We start from the raw sequence: 12,498 nt of genomic DNA on the forward strand, positions 1-12,498 counted from the left end.
ATTGAATTGAATTGAATTAGGAATATTTATTATATCTATGGTCCAATCCATACTTAAAAGTCTTAAAACTAGATTCCATTGTAGCTCGTTATGTATGTGCTGAATGTGTTTACTCTACTCCGGTTTAGTATGTCTACTCTAACACGGACCACCGGAAAACCTGCTACATCACACAACCCATCCAGCTGCATGGCTGAACACACTGAATGTTGACATTTGACCTTATAATTTTTAATTTTTATTTAATTGAAGACCTAGTGGCTGAACCTAACATCATGGGAGAAAGTAAAGCCCACAGACTCCGTTGGTTGGGCCACCTTGAGAGAATGGACGAAGATCGGAACGTAAAAAGAGCGTACCTGGGTCGCCTAGCAGGAGGACGTCCTATCGGACGCCCTAGGTATCGCTGGAGCGACATGGTGGAGGCGGATCTGCGCGAGCTTCGAGTCGACAATTGGCGAGAGGTCGCACAGGATCGAGAAAAGTGGCGCTGTCTTGTGTCGGAGGCCAAGTCTCATTTTGGGTCGCTGAGCCAACGGAGTAAGTAAGTAAGTAGTGATTGCCTATATTTTATCTACTTGTGCCATACGACTAAATAAATAAGTTCTGTATAAAATGTTTTTACCTGGTCACTGGTGCCCATCTCCATCGTGGAATTGCTGTTTTCTTGAGCCATGGTGAGATATTCTCCTCACCTGGAATTAAAAATAAAAACTGTTTACTATCACGGAAACTAAAAAACAATAACTTATCCTAATTTAAAGCTGAAATCGTTCGCCCATGTTCATAAAAAAATACAAGCCTGAATTAGTTAACTTATGTTTCATCCCTTCATGGGCGTAGGCAGGTCCAGGCAGGGGGGGGGCAGCTGCCCCCCCCCCCCCCCACTACTAGTTCACTGGTTGGGCCGCCCTTGCATCTCTGTCTTACAAATACATAAGTATAAATAACAGATTAAGGTCTGATTTTTCACATGACCCCTTACTTTCACATGCAAGAAGAAAAAGAACTTTATCTGATATTTGTAAAACCAGACCTTAAACAAACGATTAATAGAGAATTGAGGTTTTGTAGAGGGTTTATGAATAAGGTCATAAATCTGCTGCGTGCCTAAAGGTACACCAGCATTACTGCAGCAGTATTGCAGCGCGACATTACTGCCGACTGCATTACTGCCGCTAATGTCAAAATCGAAATACTGTCCTATTCCTATTTGATTTTTTTGTCACTAAGAAGAAGATACTATGCCTAAAAATAACTGAGTTACCTCAATGGATTCGGAATGATGTATAGAAAAATGTACTCGAAGCGTTTATTAGAACACAAAAAAAATCATAAGTTATAGACAATAACAGAAGAAAAAAGAAGATAATTATTTTTCGTCAATATCTCATAAAGTAATATATTTAAGAAATCGAAATGGAATGTTATTGGAGAGGAGGACATTTACAATAAAAATAGTCCTGACTTGCAGAACGTGTATCTCCATTATTCATACCTTTTATTATCTTATCTTATCTTATTTTTGGGGGCCCTTGGGATACTTTCGACCCATAGGGATCGTTTCTGTAATTCTGTAACCACCCCGTTAGGAAATATGGAGCGTATGGGTAGCATTTTGAATTACTTTGGTTCCATATAGCCTGCATTAAAGTCCTTCGTTATTTGTCTGGCAAGGGCGTGAAATTCACACATTAGGTATTACAGTCTCTTCCTCTTCGCCACACATTCGACAATCGGTGTTGTCAAAGTGTCCCATTTTAGCCAAAACTGCGTTCACCCCGTAATGTCCAGTAATAAATAAATAAATATTATAGGACATTATTACACAAATTGACTAAGTCCCACAGTAAGTGCAATAAGGCTTGTGTTGTAGGTACTTAGACGACAATATATATAATATATAAATACTTAAACATACATACGAAAACACCGATGACTTAGGAACAAATATCCGTGCTCATCACACAAATAAATGCCCTTACCAGGATTTGAACCCGGGACCATCGGCTTCATAGGCAGGGTCACTAACAGGTAGTCAAAGTAAATACCCCTGTTATAATTTAGAGTTGTATTTTGCTAAGTGTCCATAACTTTCTGCTCCAACCGGAGTCTACTCCTTTTATTCAACACTAAACACACAGGTCTCCGTGCGACATTTTGGTATAGGCGCGCGGTGTAAAAAGTACGTCACATCAAATATTTTTATCCGACATTAGTTAGACGGTTAAATAAATTCAGAATCATGAAATTAAATAGTCTCCGCTCTCTCTGTTTTTAACAAAGTGTTTAGATAATCTTTGTTTGCATCTGGCATGTTTGCCGAAGCACGAGCAGATGATTTCTTTGCCATTAGGAGGAAGAGAATTGGCTCTCTGCTGAGGAGAGTGCGGGGCAGCAGCAACAGCCTCCTTAGGGCGTTAGGAGGGCGTCTCGACTGTCCCATAACTAAATACTGGGTTAAGGTTGTCATTGGCAGGGCAAAGTAATGTCCAAGCATGTTGTTAGTTATAGTTATAGAATAGATATAGTTTAGTTTTATTTTCATACTAAAGTAGTTATTAAGTTTTGCGTGTTACTAACTATAATATGGATCACGTAAACAGGTCTGAAATAAAGTATTTTTATTTTATTTTATTTTATAGCTATTTCTGACTATACAATCTACATAACATATCCCGCATTGTACCCGGAACGTAAATGCCTCTAAACCGCTTGACTCCGCTCAGTTGCTGGATTCATGCATTTTGTATTAGCCCTTCAACACAACTCGACGTTGAGAAGTCAGTGTTCTCATAGCGAGCGAGTCTAAGAAATATTACTTCCTGCCCCACCATCTAAACTGTGGAATGAACTGAGAATGAGGACCTACCGCAAAAAAATTGTTTTTTGTAAAAAAATTGCTTCGCGGGTAGGCTCTCTGTCGTCTGCGGTGGCCGACACGATCGTCAAGAAAAAAAGTACTCTCATCTGAAAGGCTGCAGCGCACTTACAACCCACCTGTTGCACGTGTTCATGTACAACGGTAATGCTAACCACCATGGCTCCTATATCATTAAAAAATAAACATATAAATGTTTTTGTCGGTTCATTCGTAAATCACCCGACCATCTTAGGCCCACTGTACGTCTTCTTTTTTTTTATACTACGTCGGTGGCAAACAAGCATACGGCCCCGCCTGATGGTAAGCAGTCTCCGTAGCCTATGTACGCCTGCAACTCCAGCTCCAACCCCCGTTGAGCTCTGGCAACCTTACCCACCGACAGGAACACAACACTATGAGTAGGGAGGTACTTCCCCAGTTGGGCTCTGCTGTAGACCAGTCTACCACCAGTTTGACACTGACATAATCGCTAGCGTGTGCGTAACTTACTTCCTATGCATCTCGCTCGTACTCGCATATTAGTTTGAGCGAGATGTATAGAAAGTAATTTACACAGACATTAGCGAATAATTATGTCAGTTTCATACCGCTAAGGCAGTCATGGTAAAGGGGTTCACTGATTAACAGCCCGCCGGACGGTATTGACATGTCAGTTAGAACAAAAAATTTGACAGTTCCGAACAACAGGCCGATACCGTCCAGCGGACTGTTAATCAGTGGGCTACTGGACTTGGCTGTGTTCGGTAAGCGACTGGAATGACACCACTGGTGTGATGTAGCTTTAAATATTATAACAGTTCATGCTAGTTTTGAGGTTCAGAAGGATCTGGGTCGGAACAGAGACAGGTAAATAATAAGGACAGGTGTCCATTAGAAGCGGATTTTCATGCACCAGGACCCACCATCGGGATATATCAGAGTAAAGCGAAGCGTTGTAAAAAAACAATCATACAAGTGGAAGTGATTTTTAGGATTCCGTACCCAAAAGGTAAAACGGGACCCTATTACTAAGACTCCGCTCTCTGTCCGTCTGGCACCAGATTTTCACAGATGATGTATTTCTATTGTCGCTATATCAACAAAAACTGAAAAGTACGGAAGCAGGCGAGTCAGAATTGCACTAGTCCAGTTTTTTTTTTCAATAATATTTATTTAAACTTTATTGCACAAAAGAAAACTTATTGTACAAAAAGCGGACTTAATGCCAAAAGGCAACATTCTAACTTAACAATTAATTTAAATATCATAAAGGTAAGCTAAGAAATAAATGAAAAGTGGAAACATTCACTGTCTCGGGCGAGACTACGCTCTGGCAACTAAACTACAGAGACTTCACTAAATGATTTCCACCATATCACTCATATGCGCTAGGTGCCTAGCGACATCTATCGTAACAGCATTACACTTCTTAAACGGCTACCGGAATTCCAGGTCATATTGGAAATTCACCAGTAACACCCATCAGTACCAGTACCACTTATGGTATCATTTACAGACGTTACTACTTTATAGAAAATTAATTTAATTTGAATAAGTTTTTGTCTCTACTCAGGATACAATTGCTAGATCGATCTGATGGACCAATGTATATATTTTTATAAGTAGGGATTTTTGTTTAGGATTAGTGTTTTTTTTCTCTGTATAATATTATGTGGAACGAACTGCTCCACAAAGATTACCGTTTGTATCGAGACTAGCAGTCTCTATTATTTAACTGTCTCTGATCGAACACTGCAGCTCGAAAGTCATGAATATTTTACACGTTAACCCATTTCGTGTTCTGGCACCTGACATGTGACATTTCTGCAATTTTGACAGCTGCTCGTTTGTAAAACGTCACACACACTGCAAATTCCACAGTTAAACTGTGGAATGGACTAGCGCCCGCGGTATTTCATGACCCATACGACCCTCAAACCTGCAACAAAAGAGCGTACTCCCATCTTGAACACCAGCAACGCACTTGTTGAGTGATTGCTTACCATCAGGTGATTCATCTGCTAGTTTACATACAGACCTGATCATAAAAAAAAGAAATAACCTATTACAAGAGTGTTTTTATATTAGCTCGCTGTACAAGTGTACATACACCTTTACCTTTCTATCAGCTACATTCTTCTTTATCGTTCGACGCAAAAGATTTCGTTTCACCGTAATTCTAAGCTTTTGTTACAAAAAACCCATTCCCCAGCGAAATAAGAAAGCCAATCGAGTGCTTACGAAAAATAATATTTGCCGCAAATCCGCCCTATATTTTAGCGGAACGGAGGCCAATTCGGTTTTAACAATTTGATAAGGTTTTGATCTTATTTTGGTATGACCTTGAGTGATGTCTCACTCACAGATGCCTTAAGGTGCCGTAGGTTTAGAAAGCGGAGTTTTTAGAAAAATCGGACCGCTTTTTTAGTTCACAATACGGTTGTCAAAAAAATTATTAGCAATCTTGGAGATTTTTTCTAGTGACATCATAGATACGAATCTTGAATTTTTATCTTTCGCGCGATATAAAAGAATCACAAAAATAGATCCAAAACACTTGGAAAATATGCACAATAGCGAAAAATATGAAAATTGCTTCTAAAAATGCGCAATTTTTTTTTTGAGGGAAATCATCGACTACTTTTTGTTGGTAAAACTTACAACAAATTAAAATTCAATAACATGATATCCGTGGCACGCACATCGATCTCGCTCGCTCACGCTCAGTGAGAGTGAGAAAAGAACATGAACCTACGGAGCTAAAAGAGAAGCCTCGTGATTGCATTTCGTGAGGAGTGAGGACCAATCAGCATTAGCGGCTCACGCTGAAGGTCATGTCAAAACAACATGTAAATCCATAGGTATTATTTTTTTTATGATAGAGGAGGCAAACGAGCAGACGGATCACCTGATGGTAAGCGATTACCGCCGCCCATGGACGCCTGTAACACCAGAGGGGTTGTTAGTGCGTTGCCGTCAGCAGTAATGTTGAACTGCAATACTGCTGCAGTCAGCGGCATTACATAAAATTACTTTTTGAATTTCTGTAGTGCACAATATAGTGCACAACAGCATTAGCAACAGCAATAATTTAAATGCATTTCCAATGTGGATATACATAAAAATGCTAATAATATCGAGGGTAGATAAAACATATTAAAAAAAAACAGTATTAAGACAGAATAAAAAAAGATGGAAGTCGTATTGACAATCAAAAGAAGAAAAACAGCGTTTTGGACATATCTACAGAAACACCAAATATGCTTTACTAAAAACATTATTGCGGGAAAAATTGATCGAAAAAAAGGTAGAAGAAGACCCAGAACATCGTGGTGGGATAATATAAGGAGTTGAACCGAAGACGCTACCACTCTGGGTAGAGTGGCGTAACACGGACAGGACTATCGCATGGTGATCGCCAACTTTCTTTAGGATATGGCACGCTGAAGAAGAAGCACAGCAGTTGACTGCAGCGGTTTTGTAGCGCGACATTACAGCCGCAAATGTCAAAATCGATGTTCAAGTTCAAAACGCGAATTTAATTTGTACGCGTTTACGAGCATCAGAATCGGCCTCGCAGTACAAAGAAAGATTAGAAAAATGCTTCACTGAGCACAAAAGCCGTATGCGGCATGAGGAAAGTTTGTGTGTGGAATTTATTGCATGAACATAAGGTAAATGATTGAATGAGTTTTCAAATGTCATTTATGGCTGTAAAGCGTGGAAAGAAAAGCTATCAAGTAGGAAATGTATTGGTAAATGCACCCGCTAGGATTGTATGGCTTAAGCTATAGAGAAAAAAGTACATACAGGCTCATTCCATACTCGTACATAAGTTTTGTTACCAATACGCTTAATATTTTCGTAGTCGACATCTAGCGTCGAGTAGCGGAATTATGAGTACCGACTTAGTATATTTGTATTACTCGTATTTAATTTATTTACGTTGACATTGTTTCTTTGGTAATATTATCTTGTAAGCATTTTGGGGTCACCTAAATATAAGCTCGCAAGAGTTTTTCACTAATATAATAAAATATATAATAAAAACCAATTCCTTACGTTGGGGTTTCATTAATTTTTTTTTTTTTTTTCTACAGTAAACACACACATGTTCAAAATTCATCGCAAACCTTATCACAAATATGTATAATATTTTATCTTTATCATGGCGTAATTATTATCTATTATGATTTCGTATCACTCGTTTATCAAAGGAATCAATTGGTGCCATAAAATAATTAATATTATAATCGTTTTAGTATTCTGGGGCAGTAAATTGGGTACTTGACACATGTTGAATATTATAACAACATTTAGCTTAATGGATAAACTCTGGGCCATCCATTATAAAAAAGTGGAATAATTCAAAACTACATATTGTTATTAAAAAGAAATACAAGGTTCCAAAGTATCTAAACATTTATTTTTTAACTTTCCAAAAAAAAATGGTACAATTCGATTCCTTACATTTCATTGAAAAATAAATTGTATGACAACTATACACATAAACGCAATATTTCAGGGTCAAAATAGCAATTTTCTTTATCTACAATATCTACCATACATTTATTTAGAACGGACTAATGTAATGTGACGTCACATTACAATATCATTTTGTTAGAGGCGTTTCAATCGTCGAGTGCGAGCGTCAGACTTTAACTCTCATTTCTGACCTTTGTGTTGCTTAAATGCCACAAGTCCTAGACATTTGATCCTCAGGAACCTAAAATTAACTAAAAAGTTTTAATTTTTATTTGGGGGTAGCCTCCCGAATAGATTTTTTTAATTTTCGATGTCAATCAATAGGTATGTCCAGACTAGACCTCAAAGTGGCAATACCGCAGTCAAAAATGTGTTTTGTACCGACTTATGGCGAAAGAATGATTTCGAAAAAACATTTAATTAGGTATCTCTGAAACTAGGCCTAATCCAGAAAATTTTATATGACATTTTAGTTTCTAAATATTACCAGGAATGTTTAGTTAAAATGTCTCGCAATGCTCACGGGCACCTTGTATCTCACTACGAGTATAACGCCATCTTCGTTTAGGTATTAATAATCTAAAAAAAATACTAACAATCGAACGGCTCGATTCTAACTTTAAGATACGTAAAAAAAAATCCTAAAGACACGATATGGATTGGAAATGTCAGTGTCAAAAGTGACGTGACTAAGCTTATGACTAACAGCACACAACGTAGATTATAGATAAATGGAGAACACAGCATAATATGTCCATGAGTACATTTATTGGGGCCAATTAGTCTCCTTCCAGGCACATCAGGAATAAGAGGTCGAAAGACGGATTGAAAACGCCTGGAGGTATCGAGATCGAGCCATTAGTCTAATCTTCCGATATCTCTCAAACGAAAGCTCATGGACATGTGCATACTCCCAGTTCTAACCTACGGTGCACTGACTTGGTCTTTGACTAAAGCTCAGAAGTCCAAACTCGGGGTTTGCCAACGAGCCATGGAGCGCAGCATATTAGGTGTCATACCGTCGGAACACCACGCTGCGCTCCAAAACACACATCGTCAATGTAGCTCGGACGGCGGCCAAGCTAAAATGGGATTGGGCGGGTCACGTTTGCCGAATGCCGAATGAGTTGTGGGGCAAAGTCACTACAGATTGGGAGCCCGAAAACTCGAATCGGGGATCTGGCAGACCTCACCGGCGATGGCGGGATGAACTGGCCTCCTTCTTGAAGGAGTGGCCAGACACAGCACTGAACAGAGATCAGCGGAGAGATTGGGGGGAAGCCTTTGCCCAGCAGTGGGACACGACAGGCTACAAATAAATCTTAAAGTTCGAATCGGGCTGGTAGAAATGCGTAAATTGTGATTAGTAATAATGGTAATGCTTACAAATTAGATAAACGCAATTACATACATCTACCTAATCACATGCGAGCGTGCAGCGACGTTTTAACGAAATTAACGCGCCAAACAATTAACGTCTTGTTAGATTCACAATTAACAATTGATGTTACAGGCCAATTCGAACGTACACTGACATCGGAATAATATCCGAATGATGTCAGTTAGTTATCGTGCATTTCGCTCGTACTCCTTTTTCCTCGTTAATTTTTGTAGTAAATCTGGATTACATATCTTACATACCATGATACATATTTCATATTCACACGACTGCAAGGCTCGAAACCGGTTTATAAAATACAGCAAAATACCGGTTTGTTTCGGTTTTCCTCCGAACTTTTATAAGGGCGCGTGATGCGAACTCATCAACCAATCGCGTTGTGGCGTTAGACTGCACGATTGGCTCGAATTCGTGTGCGTGACACCGCTGTACTGGCCCCATTTTTACTGCCCGTAAGGCCTGTCCTGAGATATATGTCAATGATTGTAAACATATTAGACACCGACATAGGAAGAAACCAGTTTTTATTGCTATAAACCGGTTAATAAGACAACATCTGTTCTCATAAATACCGGTTTAGAAATAACGGTTTTTCGAGCGAAACTGAAATCAAAAGTTGTTGCGCCAGGTACCGATTCCCGAGCCTTGCACGAATGTTAAAGTAAGTTACTAGAACGTCACTGACACGCTAGGGTTTCGGGCGATGGCTAGCAGGGCTCGGAACCGGTTTTAAGAATCGCGGTAAATACCGGAAGGGCACGTCAAATGTATGAAAGGTATGGGCATGTCTGATAAACGTTAATCCCTACAATAATTATGACGTGATTATGAGTTTTCGACCTGTGTTTTCGACAGAGGGGCAAGCACTTAAAGGGGATTCCGGTTGATTAAATGCTCTAAGATTTCCTCTGTGGCTTGTCAAAAATGTGCTATTTGAAGTTTTTAAAAAATAAGTGTAGAATTGCGCAATGACAGATACCCGATTATGTGTCGCCACAAACGAAAGGATATTTAACCATGGGGTACGACTAGTAACGTCGTAACAACGACTTTAGGTGTTCTTGGCGGTGAAAAGGTTAAGCTACCTAAAAATTTACGTTGAAAATAGAATAATTGACTCATATTTTCATAGAAAAACTACCATAACATTGGTGCCTTGAAACAAAATTAAAAAGTCAACCAGACAAGCCATAAAACGACGACAAAAGGGTAATTTATGTACACACGAATTCTTCATATTAAATAAGAGGAAACATTAGTGGCCATTTTTGCATACAAACGTTCTCGAGTCTTCCTCTCTGGATTTTAGACCTTAAAAAAAAAATTTTTTTTTTTATATGAGCTCAATATTACCAGTACCTGTGTCCGCGCGTTTTGCTTTTATTGATATTCTTATTTTTATAAGAACTAGATGACCATAAAGGGCCTAGAAAGAAACAGACGCCTAGCATAAAAATTCGGCAACAATAAACGCAAAAATCATAACGGTCACACACTGATAATTTATTTCTCATTCCGTTTTCACAATTTCATGGTTAAGTTTTGGAGGAGGTAAATGTCGAGGACGAAACCTCGATTTCGTAGATTTTTCGCCTAAGCTGCAGTTGTCCTTATCGCACTACGTTTAGGCGCCGCATCCGTCAGCGTGACGGAGATATTTACCTACAATTCTCAAATCTGAGAAGGCTCAGCTAGTATTTTCTCTTAAAAACATGCGACAACATTGTTTTTCGCAGTAAGAAAATACGAAAACCGGTAACACAGACGTCACTGCAACGGCAGCACGCCTGCTTCCGCCTTTCCTGTTTAACCCCAATGGGATTATAGTCGAGATTTTCCTAGAGGGGGCAATTTTTTTTGTCCCGTATTTTTCCCCAGGGGGCCGATATTTGAATTTCGTTCGCTCGATTTCGTGTTCTACTTTTAATACCTACTATCTCCACTAGACAGTTAAAGCCTACTAATAGAATTGAAAACAAGTGGTTAATCCCACTAAATTCACTATTCGCTTGTAGGTATTTCAAAAATAGCGTTTCGCCATTTCTGAGTGACAAAATCGAGCGCCTTAAATTCAAAAATCAGCCCCCAGTACTCTTCAAATATAATAAACAATAGTACATCACGATACAATTGCGAAAAATCGAAAATTCGCAATAAGTGACGATAAATTAAAACACGACCGAAGGCAGCTAATGTTTTAAATGGACAGTGGACACGAGTTGCGAATTACTTATTCGCAAATGTATCGTACAACGTTTTACAGTACATATGGACCTTTAAATTTTCGACATAGTTACGTAATGTGCTAATTATCGCACTAGTGCGGTATTGTACCAAATGTACTGTAAATATTACTTATATAACTTACCAAGCCAATATTAATAAAACACCAGCCGTGGCCGATGCCCCGCCACACTGAATTAAATATTGGATAAAATAAGATTAAGATAGTACAATCAGATAAATAAGCCTTTAGTTTAGTGTGTAATCTCCAGTAATAATTAGATATACGATAAAAGTAAATACCATAATGTAGTAGCGAATAACATTATAGTAACTAGTTTGTTAGGTAAATTAAGACATTAATATTAGTTTCGTTGTTTATCTTTTCACTTGTCTCGCTAGTAATATGTAGGATAAATATGTACAGTGCCTATTTAACATATTCGGTGCGGCAGTGGTAAACCCAAATCTACTGCCAGTGCTTTACGAGTCATTTACTTCCCGTATAGAGAAAGCCAGATTTGTGGCACAACCTACATTTTCCCGTACCATGTCCTGACTTTATAGGTCCATATATACCTGGAATATAATCAATTTGAAAAAAAAAAACATTCCGATCAGCAGACTATATCCTTGTATATATATAGCTGCCGTCGCCCGCGGATCTGTATTCTAAAAGATATAGGCATTTTTTAATACTCAAAACCCTTAATTTTAGAGGAATATTTTCCTTTGCAGCACAGGCCGTATATAACACTAGTGATAGCATACTAAAGAAACGTGAACGTCTTTTGTAATCAACTAAATATTTATTATGGTTAAGAAAAAAAAAATTAAATGCGTGCATGCAAATGCATGCGTGGTCAAATATTCCAAAAATTATACCGATTGAAAGAAAAAAGAGACAAGATACATTTTCAAAGATAAGTTCAAAATCCCTGAATATTGATATTAATATCGCCCGAGTTGCGTTTAGGGGTCCATTCATGGCAGATTTAATTTGGTCAGTTCATCGCATTGGTATTGTTCCGTTTGCTCTACCTGCACCACTAGACGCTCTACGGAGTCATTTCTTCGACTTGGGACGTGACCGTAGAAGTAAAAGTTTTAAAATATTTATGTGGTAAAGTGACATATATCTTAACTTTATTGCTAAGAGGGAAAGAGTACTCGCTATGTTTTCCATTTGGCAACATAAGTACATATACTTTATGACTAAAAGCATAGTTGATATGAAAGCATTTGAGTGTTTACACCTACACGTGAATCATGCGACAGTAAGGATTTCTCACACTGGAAAATGTTTTCGCAAATATTAAGTAGAAACTCTAGGTCCACGGACTGTTTTGCTTTTTAGACTGATTGATATCAGTTTTGAATACCTAGTAAATTAGGCGGTTTATGCGAATATTTGAAGTGCACTAGCGCCTTAAGAAACAAATATGTATATAAAAAAAAATCAGTCCGACACAGATATTCATAATAATAATCTGTATTGAAAAAATCATTGCTCTAGCTTCAGAAATCA

General features: G+C 38.4%; 1 protein-coding gene across 2 annotated transcripts in view; it reads right to left on the bottom strand.

Annotated features, from left to right (window-relative positions):
- LOC133517334 (venom dipeptidyl peptidase 4-like) overlaps positions 1-12,498 on the bottom strand; it is an 89,688-nt gene that overhangs the window by 43,797 nt on the left and 33,393 nt on the right. The window contains exons 1-2 of one of the 2 annotated variants that reach the window (XM_061850599.1): positions 11,116-11,140; positions 626-695 (exon numbers count right to left, since the gene is read on the bottom strand). In XM_061850599.1, coding sequence (XP_061706583.1) covers positions 626-676 — 51 coding nt within the window. In that variant the 5' untranslated portion in view covers positions 677-695; positions 11,116-11,140. Of the gene's footprint in view, positions 1-625; positions 696-11,115; positions 11,141-12,498 lie in introns of those variants that run through there. The other variant, XM_061850598.1, reaches the window with a different exon arrangement.

This window comes from Cydia pomonella, chromosome 4, assembly GCF_033807575.1.
Source record: "Cydia pomonella isolate Wapato2018A chromosome 4, ilCydPomo1, whole genome shotgun sequence".
NCBI lineage: Eukaryota > Metazoa > Arthropoda > Insecta > Lepidoptera > Tortricidae > Cydia > Cydia pomonella.